The sequence below is a fragment of the Protomyctophum parallelum genome, assembly GCF_964188405.1.
Source record: "Protomyctophum parallelum genome assembly, chromosome: 1".
Taxonomy (NCBI): Eukaryota; Metazoa; Chordata; class Actinopteri; order Myctophiformes; family Myctophidae; genus Protomyctophum; species Protomyctophum parallelum.
This window is the reverse complement of record NC_139697.1, coordinates 41,022,312-41,049,983: the sequence shown is the minus strand read 5'-3', so window position 1 is coordinate 41,049,983 and position 27,672 is coordinate 41,022,312. Positions and strand designations below refer to the sequence as shown.

Sequence of the window (27,672 nt, the reverse complement as noted above, 5' to 3'; positions counted from 1 at the left end):
TTCTTTGAAAAGGAATCCATTATGTGAACGCTTTTATCTCACCAATGCCGACTATAAATTAACGAAGGATTTTCCTGCTCCTCTTCCTGCGCAATTACCTAGACAGCTCAACTGGGTAGAGCCAGAGCCAGAGTGAGTGAAGCTCGGTTAAATAATATATGTAGATGCACGGAAGCAGCATGCAACGATGTAGGGAAAGAGGAATAATTAAACGACATTAGAACAGCAACAGTGGGGAAAACTTTGCACCAAATTGAAATCTGACAAAATGAATGCAGAGCCCAGACTCTGTTTTGCTAAGCTCTGCAATTTCTGAATTGAAGAGGCCGTTTAACTTCTGGCTATTTGCTTTGAAGGAACGCGCTCGCCAAGTACAATATGAAATGCCTGCATATCTCTGGACAAGGAAAAATGGAGATGCATACATTTCAGTTTGTCGAGGAGGCAGAGTCATGATGGAGCTGGGGTGTGGGCAGAAAACCTTGGTATCTGGGCTCCCACGGCCCCTAACCACTTTAACCCTGGTGTCCATATTCTGAGCATGTCGTAATGGTTTATAGATCTACAAGCTCACAACATGTCACTTGGGGATGCATTGTGAGCTTGTAGATTTGGTTAACTAAAATTATCGTACTCAAGCAATACCATCAGTGTCCGGACCGTGTGTGCACACACTGTCCAGAGCTTCTTCGACAACCACTAGCCGATTATAATGCACATGTTGCTTCTGGTTGTGGGCTCTAAACGAGGCCCTAAGCCAAGGGTTGGAATTTATGATTCTTGTAAACACAACTCTTCACAAGTTGTTTTTTACAGGCAACAGGGTGGGCAGAATGCTACTCCGTACACCTGTATAAAAAAAAAAAAAAAAAAAAAAAAAAAACAGAGAACTGGCAAGTGAAATATTATTCATGGCCCCGGTCCAGCATTGGTCAGCTGAATCATTCAGCCACTACTTTATTAGCCTGGTTAATAAACCAGACTAATATCGCACGGACCGCGGGATATTAGTCTGGGGAGGCTCAGCTTGGATTTCATTTCCAGGGGGGGCGGGTTGAAACATTTTCTCTTTGACGCAATTGGTCAGAGCTACTGTCAGTCAAAGGTCTCAAGCATTGAAAGTCACTGTACCAAAGCCCGCCCATATTGCATACTGTGTCCCGATTGGCCGCCCCATTTCTCTGGTGTAGGAAATGGGCGTACAATTGAGCCTCTCCAGACCGTAATCCGCCGGCAGGCAATTTACTTTTGCCAATGGCTGATTCGGTCTGGTTTATTAACCAGGCTACTACTTTATGGGTCTTCCTCAATGGCTCTGGTAGGGTGAGGCAGAAGGCTTCTGGTTCCATGTTTGCGTGTCGAAGTGGCCTCGAACAAGACACGGAACCCCGATAACTGGTATGCGTGTGTGAATGTGCATTGCTTTGCAGTACATATTGTGTAACAGTGCGCTGCAGTGTGTATGAATGGGTGAATGAAGTACATTGTGAAGTGCAATCGAGTGGGTGGATGAGTAGAAAAAGCACCATAAGAAGCAGTCCATTTACCATTTAGTGATAATTATACTGCATAATCTCTAAAAGGGATGGATTGCTGCAGAATGATTGTCACTCATGTGTTTTGACAATGGGGAGTCAAGCAGTCATAGACAGATAAGAGGGAGAAGAAAAACACACCGGATATAGCTTCTCACTAGTGTTTTGTTTATACCCAGAAACCTGGGTAGCCTACATACACACTCTCCCAGGCAGCTTACTCAGGGTGGTATCAACAGCTTTCTGTTTGAGCAATATCTTTATCCTTTCCTTTTGTTTAACAATATACACTTTGATCTACCCCTTTTGTAGAACAATAAACTAAGACCAAAGATTTTGTGTTAAGACTCAAAAGTATCGTCTAATCAATACACACCACCTGTCTAATTATAACTCGGACTGATGAATATAACCGTAGAATGTGTGTCGCGCTGTGGAGGTGGGTTGGGCAGAAAGAAATACTGGGATTTCATCCAAAAGTGTTTCATCTTTTATAAGAGCTTGAACAGCTTTTGATGCAGAGGAAATAAACCGGAAAATAAGAGTCGACTTTGCTTTGATTTCCCCCCAGGTTGAACTTTGCCTTTGGTAGTAAATTGGAAATGCTGCAACACTGTTATCTCATTCCAGATTGGCATCAGTCCAGTTTCTGACGTCAGTATTATTGTATCACTAAAGTCTGCAACACACACTCACTGCTTTTTGGCATAGGGGCCTGTTCCATTTTCTATCAGTCCTGAATTATACATTGATTTCAAATTGAATTGGTGAAAGAACCCAATATCTCAAAAGGGCTGCAATATGGACATATTTTTAAATTAATCTCCATAATAACAACAATCAATGAGTGAAACAGTGAGAAGGCCAGACGTGTCTGGCAGATATTCCTGCCTCAAAGCTGAGTGGTCGTCAGGAGGATGTATTCCGACACAGACATCACAGAAATCTATTTTAGAAGACCAGTCTGGGGCGTTTAGCCCATTGACTATGACTCACAGAATATTTGACGTTACTGCCCAACTGTTTTCCAAACAGGATAGTGTGGTCCATTTGATTTTGGATGAAGCCAAGCATGGACTCCATTCATTTCAGTAGGGTATGAACATCTACAAGATGACCTAAACCTGTATGTATCCCTGGGGAGCCATGCAGGTGTCATAGCAGCAACCTAGCAGTGAGAATGAAACACAGGAGAGGTAGGGAAAAAGAAGAGCCAAAAACAAGCCACAAGTAAATACTTAGAAAAAAGGAAAAACAAAGTGTATATTCACTGGAACTTGGTTCATTCAATTATATTTGTCTATAATCTATTAACCTATTAAGACCTGAGGCCGATTCTACAAAATGTCTTCTAAATTCCTTTTATGAAAAATGTAAAATGTAAATCAGTGGTGGTGCTCAAACCTTTTCATGTCAAGGACCACCAAAGATGTATAAAAAATATATATATATTAATGCTGGGCCGTTATCGGCGTTAACGTGCTGCGTTAACGCGAGAATATTATCGCGCGTCAAATAAATTATCGCCATTAATCTATTCTCAAAGTTGGGTCTAAGAGCTGGGTCTGCATTGACTGCATAAAGCAAGCAAACTAGGAATTTCACTTTGATAGTTTTATCTGGCGGACGCCGGAATTACTCTGTGGGAGGGAGAAGTCCTAACCTAACAGGGACAAGGTGAAATAAATTACTCTGAGAGCGGGGCGGTAACAAATCCTAACCTAACCGGACACGGGTGAAATTAATGAACAGTGCGGCGTGCCACATCAAACGTCAGCATGCAGGACTCTGTGAACCCAGGTTTGCTTCAGGGGAAATTTCTTTACAAGAAGCTTCCCAATGGAAACCTCGACAAGAACAAGGTGGTTTGCACCCTGTGCAAAGCAGAAATGGCTTACTGTAGGAGTTCTTCAAGTCTGAAGTATCACCTAACGCACAAGCATCCCTTTGCGTTGGTTGATGATAGCGAAGCTGCCGGCGGGCCAAGCACTAATATGGCTCCGGGGAAAAGTGTTCGTCAAACTACAATGTTTGAGTGCAACCGTGGCAAGCCCGTCAGCCCAACTCTATCAGCCAAGCTAACTAACCTCCTAGCTCAATGGATTGCCATCAACTGCCGGCCTATCAGTGTGGTTGAAGATGATGGGCTCGAGCTTCTTCTCCAGGCGGCCACAGGCGACCCATCTTACAAACTACCTGCGAGACGAACTATCACAAGGAGAATCCATGACCAGTACGCCGCAGAGAAAGCTGCGAAAGATGAAAAGTTGGCCGGGGCGGCGTGTGTAGCACTGACTGGGGACCATTGGACATCTGTCAAAAACGACAACTACCTTGGCGTTACTGTACACCTCATCGATGTCAGCTGGGAACTTCACTCGTTCGCCTTAGGTACGTTATGTAATTTAAATTAATTTACCACGGTGAAGTTGGTCTCGGGCTGGATACCCAGCCATCCTGGCTGAATATCCAACCTGAAACCAACCCCACCGCGGCATGTAATATTGCTAATTCAGCCTAACATTTACACAGCTTTAGCTAACGTTATCAGGGATCGATTGATTTATTTTACCACCAGCCAACATTATACGTTTGCTAGCTAGCCCCAACAACGCCAGCCTGCTAATTGTAAGTCTCCTATTAATAGCAAACTTATTCTGATCTACTTTGTCTCTCCTATAACGTCAGGTGTGATTAAAACGGAGGAGCGCCACTTTGCAGAAGCTTGTGCCAGACAGTTTCTCGACGTCGCTAATCAGTGGGGCATAGCTGAAAAAATCACCACCATTGGAACCGACAGCGCTCCCAACATGATAGCAGCAGGGAGAATATTACCATTTGAGCACTTGCCCTGCGTTGCTCATCTTGTACAGAGGGCCGTTGTAATGTCACTTCGGGATGGTGGTTTTGATGGTGTACTGGCCAAGTGTCGAAAAGTGGTCGGACATTTCAAACACAGTCCGGCTAACTCAGACGAGCTGAATGCCCAGCAAGCATCCCTTGAACAAGACCAGGAGTCACTCGTGCAAGACGTTCCAACACGCTGGAATTCAACCCTAGCGATGATCACACGTTTGAGGCGCAACAGAGACGCAGTGCACGCAACGCTGGCTCAGCAGACCCACAAGCTGGCCCTCCCAACACATGCTGAATATGAGAAGTTGGCAAAGCTGGAGAAACTGCTGGAGCCATGCAAGTAAGTGTGTGTTGTGCTGTGCTCTATGTGTGTGTGTGTGTGTGTGTGTGTGTGTACACTGCTGTGTGTGTGTGTGTGCACACTGCTCTGTGTGTGTGTGTGTGTGTGTGTGGCTGTGTATGTGCACAGTGCACACTGCTCTGTGTGTGTGTGGCTGTGTGTGTGTGCACAGTGCACACTGCTCTGTGTGTGTGTGGCTGTGTGTGTGTGTGTGTGTGTGTGTGTGTGTGTGTGTGTGTGTGTGTGTGTGTGTGTGTGTGTGTGTGTGTGTGTGTGTGTGTGTGTGTGTGTGTGTGTGTGTGTGTGTGGGGCTGTGCTGTGCTGTGTTTGGGGCTGTGCTGTCTGTGTATGGCTGTGCTGTTTGTTTGGGGCTGTGCTGTCTGTGTGTGGCCGTGCTGTGTTTGGGGCTGTGATGTCTGTGTGTGTGTGTACTGTCTGTGTGCTATGCTCTGTGTGTGTGTGTGTGTGCGCGTGTGTCCTGCTGTGACATTGTGGCGTCGTTTTTGGTGTCAATTCACCCCTCTTAATGTGTGTGTGTGTGTGTGTGTGTGTGTGTGTGTGTGTAGGTACGTCACTGAGCTCCTTGGTGGGGAAAAGTATGTCTCCTGCTCTGTCGTTTTACCTGCCCTGTGTCATCTCCTGCGAGCAATGAAGATCTCTGATGATGATCCTGCCTACATTGTGCGCTTCAAGACTGCCTTCATCAAAGACCTCAACCAGCGGAGGGAGAAAACAAACCTGGAATGGCTGAAGGTATGTGACACGTACTGACCAGAAGATAACTGTATTGGCTGACCATTATAGACCGTTAAGCCAGAAGATTGATAAATGGATAGATGAATGAGTCATGAAGAAATATGGAGGATTTTGAAAGTTACATTTTCTTCCATCAATCTTTATTTTATTTTTCATCAAAAGGTGGCCACTGCTCTGGACCCACGCTTCAAAGATCTCAAATGCCTGCCCAGAGCAGAGAGGGAGCCAGTGTGGGGAAAGCTGAGTGACTTGGTGAGGGCAGAAGAACCTGCTCTGCAGCCGCCCAGGGAGGAGAACCCTGAGCCACCTCAAAAGAAGACAGCCCTACTACTGATGGGATCAGAGTCAGAGTCAGAAGACGAGATACCAGTAGTAGACAATGTTGTAGAGAGGTACAAGGTAGAGCCCAGTGCCAGTTTAGATCAGTGTCCACTGAAGTGGTGGTCAGAGCACACTGCTGTTTATGGTAAGATGGCCCACATTGCCCAGAAGTACTTGGGGACTCCTGCCACAACTGTCCCATGCGAGAGACTGTTCTCTTTAGCAGGCCACATTGTACAGAAAAAAAGATCTAGTTTGTCACCAGACAATGTGAACAAGCTGGTGTGTCTGAGTGACTGGTGGAAGAAGGAGAGGTAGAGGTTGGACTCAAATCATGTACAGTAGGAGAGGGAATAGGAAACCCCAGTACCGATGGAGGTACAGTAGGAGAGGGAATAGGAAACCCCAGTACTGATGAGGTACAGTAGGAGAGGGAATAGGAAGCCCCAGGGTTGGGATTGGGACGCCCCACACTGGAGGTGAGTGACTGGTGGAAGAGGTAGAGGTTGGACTCAAGTCATGTCACAAAGCTACTGACTGTAAACAGTTCTTCATCACCTCTAGGTTTACAGTTTAATTAATGTCATATCCCAGAAAAGGGGGTTGTTCTTGCACCCACTGTTCCAAATTGCCTGTATGGTAACGTGTTATTCGTGTTTAACTGAATAAACAATGTATAACACACGTACATCGTATTGAACATTATTATATTTTCATTACCAATTATGATAGGGCTCCTGGTCTAATGGGCCACGTGGCCCGTTCAAGGATTTACTTCTGGTCATTATTTAGGTAGCGCACACATATTTTCAATGCCTTCGGCAGAGTTCAAATGAGCCATTTTAATCTAGATTAATCTAGATTAACTCCAGAATTGCAGTGAGATTAATCTAGATTAAAAAAATTAATCTATGCCCACCACTAATATATATATATGCTTTCTCGGTATTAATTGCTTAACCACTGAGTGCTGTGTGAAACGGCTCAGACGTACAAATGGGGTATTAATAAATCTAATTTAATTACAGCTTGTAGCTGTACCTGCATGTAATGTAAATCCAGTTGGTGAGCTGCGACCGTGTTTCGTTGTTTTCCCATTCAGCTCTATGTTCTCTGATGCAACAGACTAGATATTGCAGGCTCAGACAGATCAGATATTAAAGAATGAGCTGGAGCTTAGTACATTTTTCATCAGGCAAAATAACAGATTGTGGATGTGTGTGTGTGTGTGTGTGTGTGTGTGTGTGTGTGTGTGTGTGTGTGTTGTATACTGTGTGGGAAAGCTTGCATTGTCTGTGCAGCTTGCATGCGCTGTGATAGTGCGCCAGCCATTGACAGAACAATTAACTCTCCTAATTAAATCGGGCTGTGACAAACTAATGGAAAATGGCCATTTCCCTGGCATGCGTGCGTTCCGCAGCACAGATGATAACACGGCAGGCAGGGCCATCGTGTTCGTGTCCTCTTCCGCTACCAGTGCCGTCAGTCAGGCTGGCTCGCCAGCCCGGCCTGTCACCCCCTAACAACCCAGCAGCTAGCCCAGACTGTCAGTCATCTAGGCAGCAAGCCTGGCCCAAACCGATCTTCCAACTATACCACCAGTGCCACGCCGCTGCTGAAACATAGAGCAACAGAGAGAGGAGGAAGCCATCCCTCCTCCTCCTCCTGCTAACAAGCCAGCTGCAGCGGGTGGGGGGGGGGGTCTGAAAATAAAGGAGCGTCGACTGTCGTCTCGTCTCGCACCTCCACCACGCAAACACTGCATATCAGACACATACCTCAGTGGTCTGCTTAGTTTAGCCTTGTCAGCGCGTGTGCTTGTGTGTATGTCTGTGTATGACAGGGGTGTGGGTTACACCAGTGTGTGTGTGTGTGTGTGTGTGTGTGTGTGTGTGTGTGTGTGTGTGTGTGTGTGTGTGGATTTGTCACATGCTAATGCTAAAATGGTACACAGCACTGAGCCAACCATGGCTGGCTGTATGTGTCAGACTCAGCATTAGGGGATATAGAGCGGTTTAGGAAGCAGCTGACTGACTCTCACACACACACACACACACACACACAATCCCCCCACCCCTCACTCATACAAACATGAATATCCCCATCACAGCCCTTCTGCACATGCTAAGAAGTTCTCAACACACACACACACACACATGCACACGCACGCGCGCACACACACACACACACACACACACACACACACACACACACACACACACACACACACACACACACACACACACACACACACACCTCCTGCTGCCAATGGAGAGAAGAAAGGCTAGAGTTGAGGAGAATGACACAGCTTTTATGTTTTCAGCAAGGACAGACATGAGTCTGGATGGCTGTCAGGAGACCTGCCATCAAGTTCTACTGCTGCCAGAGACGGTGATGGTGATGGTGTGTGTGTGTGTGTGTGTGTGTGTGTGTGTGTGTGTGTGTGTGTGTGTGTGTGTGTGTGTGTGTGTGTGTGTGTGTGTGTGTGTGTGTGTGATGGAGAAAATTGGTGTCTGCTGAGTGGTATAAGGAGTACAGATACAAGTCGCTTCTCAGTATGAAGCCTGTGAGAGTGGAGGGGGATAATGGTTGAGAATGGGATCCCTCTCTCTCTCTCTCTCTCTCTCTCTCTCTCTCTCTCTCTCTCTCTGTGTCCGCGCGCAAGTGTGTGTGTGTGTGTGTGTGTGTGTGTGTGTGTGTACATTGTGCTCCATTCAGCCACCCTCAATGCACCACTGGTCACGGATATGGAATAAAACAGGAGGGGGTGAAGGGGACAGAAATCAAATAAGGAAGGAACAGGGGGTGAAAAGGGAGGAGGAGAGCGCGTAGCGGTGGGTCAGGGGGAGCGGGGAGGGGGGCGGCATCCAGCTCGCTTTTCTTTATGACAGGTTCCACTGCCCCCCCCCCCCGACCCTGTCCTTCCCAGCCTCCGTCCGAGTCATTACACACAAAAAAAAGTCTTCCCGACACACAACAGGGAGTGTGAGGGGGGGCTGTCACAGTGCACTAACCTCGACACCGCAAGACAAAAAACTAAAGTTAGAGAGAGAGAGAGAGAGAGAGAGAGAGAGAGAGAAAGAACAGGGAGTGGAGGAGAGGAGGGAGTTGGGGGTTGTAGGGGTTGCATGGGGGGGGGGGGGGGGGGGGGGGATATTCCTGGAATAGCTGGGACAGGATGACAGTTTAGCCCAGACCTGTCAAGTGGAGGACAGCCTTATACGAGGGAGGTGGGTTCAGAATGGAGAGCTGGGATTCTCGGTTGCGTTGCTTCAGGTTGGGGACATGCTAACGTCATCCCTACGGATGTCCTTCCCATGAAGCTGGGTCTATATTACTGACTCGTACTCGCCGGTGTCCCACACCCTCCACACCCGGCAGAACGGTGTCTCACACCCGGCAGAACGGTGTCTCACACCCGGCAGAACGGTGTCTCACACCCGGCAGAACGGTGTCTCACACCCGGCAGAACGGTGTCTCACACCCGGCAGAACGGTGTCTCACACCCGGCAGAACGGTGTCTCACACCCGGCAGAACGGTGTCTCACACCCGGCAGAACGGTGTCTCACACCCGGCAGAACGGTGTCTCACACCCGGCAGAACGGTGTCTCACACCCGGCAGAACGGTGTCTCACACCCGGCAGAACGGTGTCTCACACCCGGCAGAACGGTGTCTCACACCCGGCAGAACGGTGTCTCACACCCAGCAGAACGGCGCATGTAGATCGGCTATTTTTCGGTGTACGACACCCAGCTTAAATGGCTGCCTGGCTGTGAGTTGAATATGCCCTGGTCCTGTCACCAACCCCAGACACATAGCGTCTCTTAATTAGGGTTTTATGGGGTGGGGGGCCCTTCCCACCCACCTATTTGCATATTCAAGCGTAATGTGCGATTCCATTCCATTTGTGATCGTCTTTAAAGCCATTTGGCTCATAATGAGCCGAGACGATCTCAGTGCAAACTAAAGACGGCAAAACATAGAAGCCAAGCCAGGGCCGTGAGTCACAGTGCGCACACACGCACGCACGTGCACACACACACACACACACACACACACACACACACACACACCATGGTTAGCAGTAATCCTGTTAAAATGAGCGGATGTCAGTCTGCATTGTTTGGACGTGTATCTGTGTGTGTGTGTGGCTGTGTGTGTGTAGATCCCTAGCCGATCTACATCGACATGTGAGCTTGTAGATTGGCTAAGATTGGCTAAAATAGTAAAAACAAAATCAGTGGTGCAACTCCGTCCCCCCCGCGCCTCCTCTCCTCTCTCTCTCTCTCTCTCTCATTAGCAGGCAACAGTGCAGAACTAATGCTATCTCTCTCTCTCTGTTTCTGGCAAACAGCGCCCCTACTGGTACTCAGTCATACTCGTGCTCATTAATACATACATAGGTGACACTGGACATTGCTACATACATAGGTGAACAAGGACATTGCTACATACATAGGTGAACACGGACATTGCTACATACATAGGTGAACACGGACATTGCTACATACATAGGTGAACACGGACATTGCTACATACATAGGTGAACACGGACATTGCTACATACATAGGTGAACACGGACATTGCTACATACATAGGTGAACACGGACATTGCTACATACATAGGTGACACTGGACATTGCTACATACATAGGTGAACACGGACATTGCTACATACATAGGTGAACACGGACATTGCTACATACATAGGTGAACGCGGACATTGCTGGTTGTAGGAGTGGTTGCACCACAAAAAAATGGCAAAGCAGGGATAAGGGGTAAGATAGGGCCCATACTGTGTGAGTGAGTGCTTGCATTATGCATCATCTGTATAGGTATGTATATTGTGCATGTGTCTGTGTGTAGTACCAGCGTGTCGGATTGCTGTTAGTATAGGCCTGACCTCTTTGGGCAATTAGTTATCTAATAGGTTGTTAGGGCTCTTCCATTTAATGGGACTTCAGTTAATTAGGCATGAGTTACTGCTTGAGGTGAAAAATTATGAGTGCATTCATGGCATCGGATAAGCTCTCACAATGTACATACATCATGTAAATTGAGCTACATAAGATTACCGACCAGCTGCATAAAAAAGAATTTAATGGAAATTTTGACTAACGATCAAGAGGGCAGACATGTTCTTTTGTATTACTGTACAGTGTACAGAATATGTCTGGGCCTCTCCTTCAATCAGCTAGTCCACTACTTGCGATGCCCATGAGCAATGTGAAGTTCTGCCAAAACAGCTCATTAACACGCCTCCATTCACATGCTGCCTTTTTCACACAAAGAAATGGCCCGACATTCAAATCAAATCCCCTTTAACCCCTGCAGACACAGTCTGACAGGCTTTGGACAGTACACTGCCCAGAGAGAGAGAGAGAGAGAGAGAGAGAGAGAGAGCGAGAGAGCGAGACAGAGCTTTCCACTGTGGGGCCGAGGCGACCACGGGGCCAAAGAGGAATCGTATCATGGCAGAGGAGGGAACACTGAGAGTGTCACAATATTACCCCTAAGGGTTCATTTTTACACTGGCAGGAGTTAAACTCACACTTCCGGATTTGACTGTGCAGCACAAAGACACACATGAAAGAGCTGCAGGCATGCAGCACATGGTGTTATCAAAGCGCTGGTCTGCATGTCCAGCTTATACATGCAGCCGTCAGACAGCAGTGCAACCAGTCCTTCTCCCCTCTCCTCGCAGAAGGAGAGCTCACGTACATCCCCGAGCATTAAGAACTCACACATCTTCGTATTTCTAACCACCCCCAATCCCACTCCCTGACAACTGAAAATAGACCAATTGAGGGGTGGTGCGTGGGGTACAAATTCTGAGTGGGCATAAGCGGCCTGTGTCCCATTTTTCCTTCTTTTGCTATATTGATAAAACAAATGGGGGGGATGGGCACTTCCACTATTGCTTTGTCTGACAGAACTGCATGCAAACATACATTTGCGCGCACACACACCCACCCACCCACCCACCCACCCACCCACACACACACACACACACACACACACACACACACACACACACACACACACACACACACACACACACACACACACACACACACACACACACACACACACACACACACACACACACACACAGTGTTAGAGCTGATGCAGTCACTTTCTTTTCTGCCAGTAAAAATGCTGTGTTTAGAGGTTTTTCATGCAGCTGTGAAATTACTTGTAATTATCATCATGGCACAGTCGAACGCTAAAAATAATAAATTAAAGAAACTAAACTCATCAAATCTGAATTAGCATTTATACACTGCAGTCACACCCACGGTACATTCAAATTGACAACTCATGGGGAAATATGTTCAATTCATTCTCATTCTCAAGTATTATTATAATACATATAATACATGACATGAACATAACTCTTATGTATCTTATGAGACTTAGCTATATAGAATTAAAAAAAAATTAGGGGGCCTAGTCACACAGCGAGCCTACACGCACCTATTGCCAGATGGCCCTGTGCTCTCGCTTTAATGTGAAATGCTTACACGCACCAAACATTTGCTGCCACTATCTTAATTTACTTAATTTTCGTCTACAACAACTCATAGCCCCGCCATCATCCCACAGATCACGTGTCACAAGTGAAATGCATGTTGGGAGGGACACAGATTAATGCATCACAGTTTTCCGGGCAACATTTCCCATGCCTTCTCCACCTCCCCTATAGGAATTAGACAGCCCCCTGGCAGCCAGCAGAGCCACACGGGGAAAACACCTCGGACGCATACTACAGTTAGTGGACACCTTTGTAATGTTCGCACGTCAGTCGATATAACTTCAAACCAGACACGGGTGAATTTTTGGTGAAACATCGTGGCCAACGCAGGGGGTGCGTGGCAGACAGGAAGCTGAAAGCCTGCACTGACACAGCGAAAGCATCCCCGACTCCTCCTCCACCACCTCCTTCGCCGTGCCAGACAAATACAAACAGGGGTTTCTATATCCTATATACACATATCCTGATGTGTGTTATGTACCCATTGGGCTGTATTTTGCGTGTACCAGGTCTTATTACCTAACTTGAGTAAACTAAAGACCTGGAGGCGTGATCAATGCTCTTTGGACACTCAGAATAGCCAAATGGCATTGATCACGCCTTCAGGTCTTTAGTTTACTAAAGAAATAAAGAATAAGCCGTTGGCTTTCTTGCATTTATCCTTTTGATGGTGACTATGTGCATTTTTCTGTACATGTAAACATTGTCAATAAACATATCAATCAATCAAAAGGCTAGGCTAATAACGGGGAAGAAGTTAGAAGAGCGCGGATGCCTTTTTATTTGATCGGTTCACCATTAGCCGACCCTACAGACTGTAGTAGTTTTAAAGCTGTCAGCGAGTCATCAGATCGTTATGTATTTCACACTACATGAGTCTTTCTTTGGACTGTCATTATATCTTTGTGCCTTTCACACTAAACAATTGATCGCCGACTAGGGATAACAGATGTGATCCAGACACGATACATATAGGCTACATAATTCGTTTTTTTCTATTCCAATTCATTTTGACATCTCACGTACGTGTACTGTAGGCCGAGACAGACACAGGCCGCCTCTCTCTCTCTCCTCTCTCTCTTTCTCTCTCTCTGCGTGCAGTGCACACACACAGGAATAAGCTACACAGGGCAAAATGTTTGCGATAGCGTAGCCTACGTGCGCTATAGCGAGACTGGACGTTAAATCGTGATTTTCATTACATCTGTCTGTCTGTGTGTCTGCCTGCCTGTCTGACGGACGCTATAGATAATAACCTACTTTTGTGCCCCCAACAATTCCCTCCCAGTCACTAATTGGATCTATTACACCGCATAACCCAAACTGTACATCATTTCGAGAAATTGCGTGAGAAATTGTCGTGAGAAGCCGTCGGCAACGGCAGTCACACTGACAACGTATTCCCTCAACCTGGAGCTCACAAAGTGACAGACTTCCACAGCATCTGCATGATGACTGCAGGCATGATGACTGCAGGCATGATGACTGCAGGCATGGCACACGACCAATGACTCTCCTTCGTGATTGAGTCAATGGTCAGTGGTCACGGACCCCGACGTTCGACACGACAACTTGCAGTGTCTCTCGTGGCTCAAGTTCGTTTGAGACGACAGCCCTCCATCAGGGTCTGAAACTGTACTCAGTCAGAGGGGGGCGTGGCCATTTACTCAAACGCGAAGGATATTCCATGCTCACGCACGGCACGGTGACGTGACAAGGACAGCAGGGACCTCAAACGGGACGCCGTCTACTAACGGAGGCCTTTAATAATCCGCTTTGTGCGTTCAGTTGGTCTAATTTGCCATTCTTTGGGCTGGTTTCATCTAACCCCCCCCCCCCTTGAAATCTATCCAAAATCCTTCTGGTTGACTGATAAACGGAGCCCACACATCAAAGAGCAGCAGGGAATGAGAAATAATGGAATGGTGCCTGCCGAAAGGAGCCCACAGGGGACTGGAGCAGACAGCACAGCGCCTCTGCGCTATCGCTGTTTCATTTGACAACGATATGCTATTTATGACACACAAAAGAAACTGCATGTATAAATACAAGTCAAAAAAGAAACCCACGCACTGTAATTCTGTCGTGTGAATTTTGTACACACTGTCATCTGCCTAGAATCCATCTTTGCATGCTTATATCTGTCTGACACCGATAAGGAAGGAACAGCTTTTACATCTGGGGAAACGGTCAACTTATTGTGTCTGCGGCTTTTTTACATATAAAAACAGATCACATCCCTGTAGGTCGAACAGAAAGGATGAAATGACCCCTAGGCGTGGTGAAAAAGAGAAAGAGAAAGAAGGAAATGAGACAGAGAGAGAGAGAGAGTGGGGAGGGGGGGAGAGAGGGGGGAGAGTTGACAAAGGAGAGGAGAGTGTAGTATATGGTGATAGCAGAGGAGAGGACGAGAAGACAGAACATCGGGGGCATTGTGCATGCTGCAGTTGTCAGAGAGACTTTTTCAATCAAGAACTGAACTACTGTGGGATATAGAAGCAATTAATCAGGGTTTGTATTAGCCACAGGGAAGGAAGCGGGCGGGCTAGTCATCAGCACGTACTTGAATGAGTGAAAGGGCTAAATTGTGTATCTATTTATGTGCCAAACAGTGTGTGAATGTGTGAAAGTGTGTGCATGTATAGCCTATACTGGGTAAAAGTCTGTCAGACACATTCATTAGTAGTCTGTGTGAGGGAGGGTACTGTAGGCGCAATTGCAATTTAGCTTGCGTATGCATGCATGTAGTATATTGGTTTGGGGGGGGGGGCTTGTGCGGACTGTGTTTTGCACAAAGATGTCTCCATTATTTACAAATTGATTCTATGAAGGAGGTAGTACACAAGTGTTAATAACCAGAACATTGTACAACCCATCTCCACGTCCATCAGGCTCACAGAGTAACGTATACATTGGCGTATAAGCGATCAGACGGGAATAAACAACCCGAAAATGGGAAATATTCGACACGCATATGCGATTATACTGTGTATATTTATGTATATATATATATACACACTGTATATATAAAATATTTGGGATCCACGGCCAGTCAGCCGCCCACCCGTGCCGTCGGTAAAATAAAATACAAATACACAAACACACAGTTGCAGACAATACATTATTTTAGGCACAGACCAACTTTCATGCACACTCGTCTTGTGCGTCTTGGCGGCGGCACACAAACACAAAAACATTGGAAATTCAGTTAAGCCACGGGATATTGAACAGCCAGGGGCAGAAACAGAATGTTCCACACACAAAACCACTCCATTTCACACATGCGAGTAGGTGGGTGGGTAACTGCAATACTATTGTCTTGCATTGTCTAACTCTCTCCATCCCTCGCCAAGCTAGCGGCTGACCTGAACAGCTTGTTCTGTGGGATACTCAGAGGTTGGTGAGAGCTAGGCGGGGGACTTAATGCAGAGCTGAACTGTGATGCTCCCTACGGTATTCTGCTAGATGTGCACCCAGTCCCAATCACTTTCAGGTAAACGTGCCAGGCTTGCAAAACAAGTATATTATTGTATAGTTTTGAGTCACTGGTCGCCGTGAAATGATTAGGATACGAGGAGTAGCTACAGTTGTCAGAAGTGGAGGTAGCTCATGGAAGGTGGCAAGGCTTTTGGAGGGTTGAGCCAAAGTAACATCACCTCTTACCTCAATTCAGGGGAACCCAGACTTTCCTCCTGGCCAAAAATATGACCTACATCGCAGACATTTTTTCAGATTTTTACAGGTGAGGGATTTCATTCTCAGACTCACAACACTATCAACCAATTCAACTACCTCTCCAATTGAGAGAGTGCTGACAATGGGTTTTACAAGAGGGTTTATAAGTATTCTGTATGGCATATTAAGATCCAAAACAACTGTTGACACACAAGATGCTAAGAGGAAATGGGAAAGTGATCTTGAGGTTGAAATTTCAGACGAGGTTTGGTGGGAAATATTTGAAAATGCCAAAAAACTTTCTGTGTGTAATAGAGCTTGGTCGATTCAGCTAAGAACCATACACCGATTGCAGATTTCACCTAGCCTTCGCCATAAAATGAATCCTACTCTGTCTCCTCTATGTCTTAAGTGTAAAACTGAAGAGGGAAATTATATTCACTGTATATGGTCATGTCGTAATTAAATGATACTGGTTGGGTATCGTGCAGCAGTTGAATGAGATCTTTAATATCGAGTTTGAACCTGACCCTATGTGTTTGATTCTTGGGCTGCCTGATGACAAGATTGTTGACAAGTTCCATACACTGTTTAATCTCTTAACTTATGCTGCTAGGAAAAATATTCTGTTGTCTTGGATTAATGAGAAACCACCAACAAAAAAAGACTGGCACAAAATAATCATGCAGTGCATGCCATTGGAATTCCTAACCTGCCTGCTACGCTCCACCACAGATACCTTCTATAAAATATGGGACCCATATTTGAGATTTGTTGGCCCTCAGTTAGCTACCACCTTGACCATAGGGTTCCTGGACAGAAGCGATGCCACTAACCTTGATTGATAAAGTTATGAATATTACTGTTACTTTTATTTTCTCTGGAGTTGTTATTGCACCAAACTGCAAAAGTGTCCATATTTGTATTTTATTTTTTGGTATAAGTGTATAACTGTGTCCTTTGTTCCACAACACGCCTGAGCTTAGCTGTCTGTTTTTGTTTGTTTGTTTTGTTTTTCCTGTCTTGTCTTTGTCATTGTCATAACATGTAAAAATCAATAAAAATATTATTGAAAAAAAAAAGAAGTGGAGGTAGCTTACTTCTTTGTTCTTCTGCATTAAGTGAGTGGTTAATTTCCATAATGTCCAAAGTAACCAGTATCAGTATTTTCCATTGGCCTCTATTTGTGTTGAATTTCAGTCATTTGTGTCTATATTGTTTAATTAAGATTGTTTTGTTTGGAGTCACAAAAGATAGTTTTGTTTTGTCATTTAGGCTTCTCAGTACCAGATCATTTCAGATTATTATCATCTGTTGACTTCATTCTGTGAACACATCACTAAGGTCAAGTGTTTTAATTGAGTCCTGCCAAACAGCAGCACTGTGCTGCCGTATTAAACCATATTACCACGTCTATTACACTTAGAATGATAGGCCGGCTCCATTGATCCCACAAGAGAGATTTACTTGAAATTCACTTGAGGCAGTCGCTGCAAATAATCTACCTACTAAAGTGCCGGCTCGACGAGGCCAGCTGATAGTAAGACAGTTGATGAGGCTGGAGACCCAGCTGTCATGACATGAGACGAGAAAACAATATCGTGGCGGTTATTAATTGCCCACGTGGGAGGAAGGAGCGAAATGTCAACTATCATCTGTCAAAAGCTATGGCTACAGCTCCCACTCAAACGCGGAGCAAGGGAGCCATTTCCTGTTAGCCTCTGGCACACTAAATCTGGCAAGGAAACAGTGAGATGGAGAAAGGGCGCACGGAGGCGAGAGGATAGACTAGAGCAGTGCTTTCTAACCTTTCTCTCTCCCGATCTCACTGTCTCCCAAACAGTGAGTCGGGACCGATTTGTGGGTCAGACAATTTTGTATGGGTCACGACTCGAGTACAAATCCCATTTTCTTTCCCTAGATTAAGAAATCACAACCATGTGAAGTGAGGGGCGCTCTTATCACATCTCATGAACATTATGTGATTGGTTAGCCAATTTGCTCGTCTACATACGACGTACATTTTCCCTTCATTATCAATGGCATTTAATGTTTGTGTTGCCACAAATTTACATCATATTTGGCGGACATTTGACCTAATTTCTCCTTTCATTGTCAATGGCAAATATAAGACGTGTGTGGACAAAAGCTGTATATAGGAGGGCTCAAAAATAAAATTTTACATTTTTAACTATAAATGTTAAAACAAACAAACAAATCTAAGAAATTCTATAAATGAAACAAATGAATAAGTAGTGAAAATAGCCGATCTACAAGCTCGCAATGTGGCGCGAAGCGATCCATGGTGCGCTAGTTTGGGTCCCGGGCAAATGACTAATCTCTCTTTTGGGTCTGGACCTGAAAAGCTCAGGAACCACTGGCCTAAAGCACCCCACTCTCTCTCTCCTTTCTTTCAAAACTCAGGAACCACTGGCCTAAACCGCCCCACTCTCTCTCTCTCTCCTTTCGTTCAAAGCTCAGGAACCACTGGCCTAAACGGCCCCACTCTCTCTCTCTCCTTTCGTTCAAAGGTGCACTGAAGAGCATAATGAGAACGAGAAGAGCGGATATAGGGCAATATAGTGTTAATTCACCCCAAGCCAACAAAATTCAACGGCTAAAGAGATTGCACTAGGCAGGGCCTCTGTCAAGCGCTGAGCCAGGGGAGGGAGGGTTGAGAGAGAGAGAGAGAGAGAGAATAAAGAAATGGAAAAGCAAGAGAAAATGAGAATGGAAGACGTTGAACCAAAGTGTGAGGTGTGTGTGTGTGTGTGTGTGTGTGTGTGTGTGTGTGTGTGTGTGGCGGGGGGGGGGGGGGGGGAGCGGGGGATAAAATGGAGGATCGGTATTCAAGACCTGTCAGGTGTGAAAGGGGCTTACATTTTGTTACTGGCAGGCAAAAATAATGTGTATGGGGTCGAGATGGCCCTGGACAATAATGTGCATACGTGTGTTGTATGTGAGCACTTGTGAGCCCTCTACCTATAAAACCATTCAGCCGGATAAAGTCTGCGCTAAGACCCAATGTTGAATGAGGATCTGGAGGGCTGAGAGCGAGACCTACGTCTACCACAACAGAACATCCTTGAAACGGTTCCGCCGAAATTGACAGCGCTCTCTTTCTGCTGTCCTCACGCTCCATAATCCTTCTGTATGCTGCCGAGACGACCTGTTTGCAAAAGGATTGCACGAGAATGACACCGCCTCAGGCACGGGACCTGGCTTATTCCTAGAAACATGAGCTATAGCAATAGCATGTGCTTTTTTTTAACAGCTTTCCTCAAAAGTAAACTATAGTGGAGGAAGAAATCTGCTGACAGAGACCACTGTGCAGAACTCACACGCGCTCATCTGTACTTGGCTGGCATTGTGCATTAATTAATTGAAAAGTAGGCCTACTTTTAGGAAATGCAGAGTTGCAGACAATCTATTTTATTTCAAGTCGGATTGATTTACTCACGTTACCACAATCCCAAAAGTCTAATCTCCTCCCCCCAAGCACTGCTCTTTTGAGGGAGACACAAAACATGTGCGGACACGGACACACACACGGACACACACACGGACACACACACACACACACACACACACACACACACACACACACAAGTGCAACAAAGGGGAGTGAAATTGTCTCGCCCACAATAGCGGTATCCATGACAACTGGCTCCAAATCTCCAGGAGTGACCTACAAAGCCAACCTCCAACCACCAGCCCTCCTAATGGAATTAAAAATCCCAGCATCAAACTTATTGCAAACATAGAGAGACACACAGGGAGAGTTATGCAACACAAGTGCAACACAAGCCCACAGCCGACCAACCCCCTACTTAGTAGTCCATGCCCTGCTAGCATTCTGAGAATTCATTAACATTTTAGACTGTGATCATTAACAGGAAAAAAACGAAAACAAATGAAGATATATTAAGATATAATAATGAAAGAAGAAACAAAAAAGATTCGAAATAAATATCAACGGCGACAAACCAATCATATAACGCAATGTAGAACATGTACTCATCCACCTGTTGAGATCAATACACCAACTGTGGTTAAAGAAAACCAACTTATTCTCCAACGGCCATCTCGGCACTTCCGCAACTTTGCACAGGTGACTGAGATCCATCATAACCTCTGAGGCTCCGGGTGTGACTCTGAAGACACATTAGTGAGGTAGCTCAGACAATGACATGGAAATTATAGGCTTAGTTATCGCAAATAGTGAAGCTGGCATTACTATGCAACATGTGTTGGGGAATGAGTCGTTCATTAATAAGCCCCGCGATAAGTATATGAGAAAGCTGGCTGCTCTCGAGGGGATGATAATCACACCACTAGCTCACTGACATATATAGTAGTAGGCTTAATCTATACTACACGTTGTGAGCTTGTAGATCTAATCTACCAAGTATAAATTAGGCTTTAACAACTTTCAACCTGGTGTCCCAAATTTTAGCATGTTAAATTGGAGACTGGTGGAGAGACAGGTGGAGACTTTCACAAACGTTTTAAAACTTTTCATACTTGTAGTCAAGACCATCACCAGCTATTGACTATGCCATACGAAACATAATAAAGTAGGTCTTAAGTGGTTAAGCAGCCTGTCGGGAACCACAGTGGCACATTTCTTGTTCCCACGAGACAAGAACTGTTGATGGAATGCATTGGAATGCATGAATTCATCTGGAAGCAACAGACAAGATTTTAACCTGTGGAGGTCTGTCTTTGGCTTGATACAACAGAACCTCTGTTGCATTACTCTAGCTCAGTGATTCTCAACCTATGGTACACAACGCGTAGCAGGTCCGGTACTTAATGTCCCCTCTGGTCAGTCTGGTGGTACTTGTACTTGGAGTACAAGTTTTGCTTTGTCTTTGTGATGTCACGGAGTGCCATGTTTACGTTGGCTTTGTGCCGAGCGCAGCGAGCACTGCCGACGATGCTTTCACGCCACGGATCACAACAAACTAAAGGGTGGCAAAAAATATACTAATAACGCCTAAAATCGTGCAATCGTGGCAATTGAACTACAAAAGACAAGGAGAATACTTTGAGTGGATATTTAAGTGGATATCTCGGTGTCAGACCCCAGGCTGGTTTTGTGGTCCCAGCACAAATTGGTGCCGTTCAAATGGAAAAACCCTACCAGTTAATGTGACGTGGAAACTGGGGTTCAACATACCTGGAGTGGGTGGGCAGAGGAGTGAAAACGAGTGAGCGGACAGACAGTGTGGTACAGTAATGAATGAAACCCATTTCAAACGGCACATCTTACAACACGTAGCGTAGCCTACTGAAAATAGTTGATTACTTGATTCAATAACATCCGTAACTAATTAAAACCAACTGCAATGCGCAAAAGTCACGGTAAAAGTGAAACAGTGTGTGTGTGTGTGTGTGTGTGTGTGTGTGTGTGTGTGTGTGTGTGTGTGTGTGTGTGTGTGTGTGAGAACTGAGTCCCAGTTTTATTGTTATTTTGTTTGTTGGCTGTGTGGAACTGTGGAATGAATTAGAATTAATTTGCCTCCTGTGTGAATAGGATGGGATAGGTTGGTGTACACTAGTCATAATGGTGGTACGTGGAGAGCCAAATATTTTCTGAGGTGGTACTTGGTGAAAAAAGGTTGAGAACCACTGCTCTAGCTCATATTTAGCTCGACTCCGAGCCTGGATTTCCATTTTATTTCAGGTATAGCTGCCGTTGCATGAGTTTGGCTACAGAGGACTCCAACAAATGGCTGGGTGAACATTTGTTTATCACCATACAGTCCATAACCCATATAGCCTTATTCAGTCACAAGGTAAACAAGAAAATAGCATTTCATGAATGCACCAACTGTGGTGGTCATATTTAACATGCTGACATGCTGGTGACATTTCAATGCGTGGTAGCTACTGCCATCTCAGCCCTAGGCTGATAACCGTTAAGATCACCTCTAGCCCAGGGGTGATAACTGTTATCACCCTCTCTGTCCTTTTATCACTCCCCTCACCCAGGTCGAATAGCTCTGGGTATGTGATAAAGAGCAATAAACAACCACCCTTATAGAGGCTGCAGATGCTCTCGAGGCAGTCGATGACATTCCAAGTTGGTCTCACAGAAATAATCAGAACCTCTTGTCTCCCAAGGCACACGTTCATTGACATATCTGGCAGGTGGGAGTCGTGGGACAACTGTGTTGGGGGGTGTAGTTCCCTTTACCACTTAAGCACTATACCTGTATACATTAATGTATTGAAAAGTATCGAATGTAGGACAAAGTAATGAAAATAGACAATTTACGTCTACGATCTACCACCACACGATCTACCACGCCACCGCGCAACGATCGTGTGAGTTTATAGAGCTGTAGATCGGCGTGATGGGTGCACTGTCAGCACAGTGCAGTTAAAGGTGCATACCGAATTACCGATAGGGTCAGGGTGGGAATCAGAAATTGTACAGAGGGCAGGCTGACGACATCATCACTTTAAATGAATCATGTTAGTGGATGCCGATGGCCTGGTGGTTAAGGCCAATACCACATATAGGCTCTAATGCAGCCTGACAGCGAGTGCAGAGCTCGACGACCTTTGCTGCGTGTCACTCCCCGTATCTCTGTCTCCGTTTCTCAGTCTTCCATTGTACCATCTAATAAAAGGCAGAAAATCCCCAAAGATTCCTTTTAATAATTACACAAATACAAAAGAAAAAAGAAACAAAAATAGATGTACACAGAGACCTGTTAAACTCTGGGTAGGAGTATAATCTACCACCACCACTGTGGTACCCTTGAGCTGCTCAGTGTATACGAAGATCGCAGTTGCACTTGTCAATGTCCATATGTCCCAAAGGCAACACTATTATGTGTAGCAGTGGCTTGCCTTACCAGGCAAAATAAAGGTTAACGTCAAATAAATTGTTATGGTATAGCGGAACAAAACTTACAAAAGTAAGGCTATATCAGCTCAAGGTGCAAGGTGCCCTCTTATAACTTTTCTATCATTTTGGTTGCCACACTGTTCCAGAACTTGGAATGACATGGTATCGGTGTCCTTCTTAAGCACCGGCTATTCGGTTAAATCTTAAAATTGTCTCATAAGAATTGTGGTCCAAAAATAAACAAACTGTCTCGAGCGATATTGCCGGGTCTTTGTATCGTTTACGACAGTCAGTCACTCATTTGATACAGTCTGTTTCTAGCAAAAATGTGACTAATTCGGCAGCATTAAAGGGCACTCATTTATATACCTTAGAGCTGGGGATGATTAAAATACCTCCAGTTTCCTAGAACTGGAGGTATGAACAAAATCATTAACATTGATTGACATTTCCACACAACAGCTCTAAGGTATATTAATGACATATGAGTGAAACCGCCGGGATGCAGGCAAGGTAGGTACCAGGGTATGGTGGAGTGGCTGTGGCTTGGGAGGTAGACCTGTAGTGTAGAGTGGTCTTTTGGGGCCTGGAAGGCCCCTGCTGCCATCCCTGGCTCTTCCTGGCTTCATGTACAAGTCCTATCCTTGAGCAAGAAAGCCCTAACTGCCCAAAACGAGTGGTTCCTTGCATGGTTGCCTCCACCATCTGTGCGAAGGTACGGCTGACTGTAACAAACGGTTTAACGTGCTCTGGATAAATGCACTACAACCACCATTCACCATTTACAAGCAATATTCGGAAGAAATGTGGCCGGCTGATGGTATACGACTCATTAATAAGGGCTCTTGATAATCAGCCTGCCGCCGACATTCTCGGGCCTGATAATCATCGTCGGCCTTCTGCTCTCGCACTGATAAGCTAATCAGCATCCCCTCCGTCTCTGCCAAGGAGTAGAGGAGGCGAGGGGGACTCATCATCATTGACATTTCAGAGCAGGATCGAGCCTACGGAGACAGGAGAAGAGGGGAGGGGTGGGTGCGTGTGTGTGTTGGGTCGGAGCGTGGAATGGCAAGGGTCAGGATTCGATTGGCATTTCTTTGTTATTCAAGGCTGCAGCAGGAAATCTTTCACAGAATATTTGTTGTTTTTTGAGGGGCGCTCGTCCCTCCAAATTCCAATGCATGGCTTTTGAAATTACGTCATATGCCAGCCAAGTCTATGGATTTTTAATGTCTGTTAGGGCAACAGTTAAACAAGCATTGACGTCAGACGTCATGTGGCCAATATAAATACAGCGGGTGCCCCTCACTTCACACAAGTGTGATTTTTCCCAAACGTTCACCTAATATGACATGCCCAGAATAGGGACGCTAGAGTTCATGTAGTACATTTTTGCCCCAATTTTGTGTCATTCCAATTCCAATATATACTCCCTGTCACTGCTAACCTAGTAATGCCAGACGATATGAGAACTCCACCTACTGACCGTCTGGGGACTTTTAGATGATGTTGCGAGAATGGCAGCCAGAACCACCACTGACAAACTCACTGCTTGGGAACCCAATCATCACTGCCACAATATGAAGGACCACCCTATTGTTTTATTGCTTTTTTTTTTACTCTCTCACCCAGGTATAACAACAAAAGCTGGGAGATTGTCCTCAGTCTCTCATTTAGAGTCTGACATATGATTTTACTGCCAAGTGCCAACCCCTATTGTTGGTATTAAAGACGTAGTGAAATGGAAAATACATTTTTCACACTACTATGGGCATACCTAACAATAGATGCCAAAACAATTAGAAAATGAAAATTGTTGTGTATTTTTTAAAACGTGCTGCGTGATGACATACATATGAATATAAATGTATCTTGATTTCATTCACCCGTTTGATTCTCATAGCTGCACATTCCTTCAAACACAGATGATTTTGATTACAGAACTACTCTATTTTAAATCTCATTCAAGGTGACATCCATTCCAGACGGTATTACTAATTTTAAACTTATCAGCACACTAAAATGTGTATCTGAAAACATCTTCGGTTAGAAATGCCACTAGTAGCAAACATGCTTAGCTGGCCGTCTCTCTCTCCCCTGTAAACAAACTAGTCCTGCTGCTGGACATAGCTGCACAAGATTCAAACGTCCCATAGCCTGAAAGGATGGGACCTTTTGATTGGTTCAGAAGCATACAGGCTTCCGTTTCAGACTGAAACTTCAAAATAAAATGATGAAAAAGACATTACAGTCCGACTTTAAAGGTATATTCAGTGATTTCACTCAAAAAACCTTAGGTTTCGTTTTTGGCTGTGGGACCCAGCCTTTCGTCCAATCAGGATAGAGAGTCAAAAACGAAACCTAAGGTTTTTTGACCCCCAGGGGTTAACTGGGGACAGGGAGGAACTCCTTATATGGCCAGCACACTCTATAGTAGGGAGGATTATCACAACAAAACAAAAAAATAAGTGATATTTGAATTAAGTGAAATCACTGAATATACCTTTAAGGACGGTGCTCAAGACACACACCACAATACACAATCGCCATTCTTTTCACCACTGGCAGTGAGGAGTCTCACCGGGAAGGCAACCATGTACAGAGGAACACGCTATCCCTCCCAGTTCCTAAACAAGCACAATTCAAGTCGCTATTGCAGCGACTGAGAATGCCCTCCCCTGCCAGTTTCCCACGCACGACCATGGCCGACTGTCTTTGTTGGATACAAGTCGGATACACTGTGGAGGAATTGCACCACATTCTCCGTGGTGATGGGCAGGAACTTTACCACTTTACCACTAAACCCAGAAATCCTCAATTTCTTATTAGTCGGTGGAGTGGGGAAGCAGGGCTTCATTTCTAAGGTGAAAAAGGAGGGGTTTGGTTGCCCCGTTGGACACTCCCTGGCTCCAAGCCACCAACCCCTGGAGGTGTCATTTCATTTCAAATAAGTGCACACTCATCTACCTGCATATATAAAGCCTGTTTCCTTTTAATTGCTTCCTTCAAAAACGTATTTTTTTCCCCTTAAATAAGCAATCAAGCATGTAAAACCAATTCCCCCTGTTATAACTCATTGAATGTCGATCTGGATGAGAGCATCCCGCAAACGCCCGAAACGCAAAAATGGAAATGCAACAGGAGATACAGGGTTTTCTTTCGACTGCACCGTGCTGTGCTGCTTCTCTTTCAAAGAAAAATACATCTGGAGGGTTTTCTGTAATGTCGATCTAAAGCCTTTTGAAGTATATAGGCCTAATGTGGTGGAGCACTGGAACCCCCAGTGAATTTATACTGTTCAATGAATACAAGACTCAGAACAATGTAATCTATACTAGCACTACTTTTCTTTTTTTTAATCTCTACTTCTCTTTTCTTTTTGATTACATTCCAATTAAGTACGGGGCTGTGGAATTTCATTACAATGCAAATAGCTAGTTACATGTGATGATTAATACCATCTCCTTCCCTCTCACAGGATATGAAAATATAGCCTAACCTTTTGCTATTATTCAATTTGATTTGTACACGGTTGCCAATTATGCAGCAGATTAAATACAGTGGATGCTATCCTTCCGTTGAGCCCTGAAATAACTTGTCCTCGCTGTTTTGCAGGCAGATCTCCAGGGGTGTCATGTACAGGACTAGAAATATCTCCAGGCCGTATGATGACCCATCTTTCTCCACCTCCTTGCTGCCAATTACAGGGACATTCCCTCCCTGACAGATGAAGCTGGCTACACCTCCCCCCACCCACACGACATGTAGGTACACAAGCTCATGCCATACAGTGGTGTAAAGTAACTAAGTACTGTACTTGAGTAAAATTTTGAGGTATTAGTACTTTACTTGAGTATTTCCAATTGCCAATACTTTGACTTCTACTACATCTCAGAACCAAATATTGTACTTTTACTCCACTACATTTATTTGAAAACGATAGTTACTAGTTAGTGGCTCAGGGGTAGAGTGGCTGGTAGAGCAGCCAGATGGGAACCTGTGAGGTTCCCAGTTTGATACCGGGCTTCCCCAGAGTTAGTGTCAAAGTGTCCTTGAGCAAGACGCTGAAAGCCTAATAATTGCTCCCACTGTGCAGGTTGGTGCCATGCATGGTTTCCTCAGCCATCGGTGTGTGAATGTAATGCACAAGCCTAAAGAGCCTTGGATAAAGGCCCTATAAATGCACCATTTACCATTTAGTTTGTGGATCTTGATTAGCACTACAAAACATGCATTAACCACTTCAGCCCTATACATTTCGGCCATTTGAAAATCTACGCTCACTTGTGTCACAATGTGTCGACGCATTGTGAGCTAAGCTATTTCCTAAAGATTTGAAAACTTGAAATGGGACATAATGAGTACAGTATTGTGCCAAATATAAAGATGACTCTGATTATAAGACGGCCCCCATTTTTCAAGACTCATTTCGGAAATTTTTGAAAAAGAACATTAAATGTCAAATAGTCTAGACCCCGATTATAATACGACCCCGTTTAGGATATTTCCATTGGGAAAAAACGTAGTCTTATATTCAGGCTAATAGGGTACTTACTTATAGACCAATTATTTGTTTACAAACATTGGGACTGGGCGCATGGGTGACTGTTTCATGTAATCAATTCCCAACAGATCTCCAAACCTGTTGTTTTGGGGAGCGCTGTTTTCAGTACATTCAACCTCCTCTTGTGAGGAGTTTTGAATTGCTATTATTGTTCAACAACAGAAACCAAGGATTATATATTTCAAGGGAGAGATCACAATAAAAATCCTAATCATTCTTCCTCCA

General features: G+C 45.0%; 2 protein-coding genes across 2 annotated transcripts in view; one reads left to right on the top strand and one right to left on the bottom strand.

Annotated features, from left to right (window-relative positions):
• The window catches only part of pvrl2l (PVR cell adhesion molecule related 2 like), a gene marked incomplete at its 3' end in the record, with an annotated part of 205,882 nt that overhangs the window by 175,121 nt on the left and 3,089 nt on the right, over positions 1–27,672 (bottom strand). The gene's annotated exons all lie outside the window — the stretch shown is intronic.
• LOC310868980 (E3 SUMO-protein ligase ZBED1-like) lies at positions 3,530–9,533 on the top strand (the record flags this gene model as incomplete). The annotated part of the gene is made up of 5 exons (XM_083779491.1): positions 3,530–3,926; positions 4,224–4,731; positions 5,298–5,484; positions 5,650–5,879; positions 9,212–9,533. 5 exons carry the CDS (start codon positions 3,530–3,532, stop codon positions 9,531–9,533), a joined length of 1,644 nt encoding a protein of 547 aa, XP_083635617.1.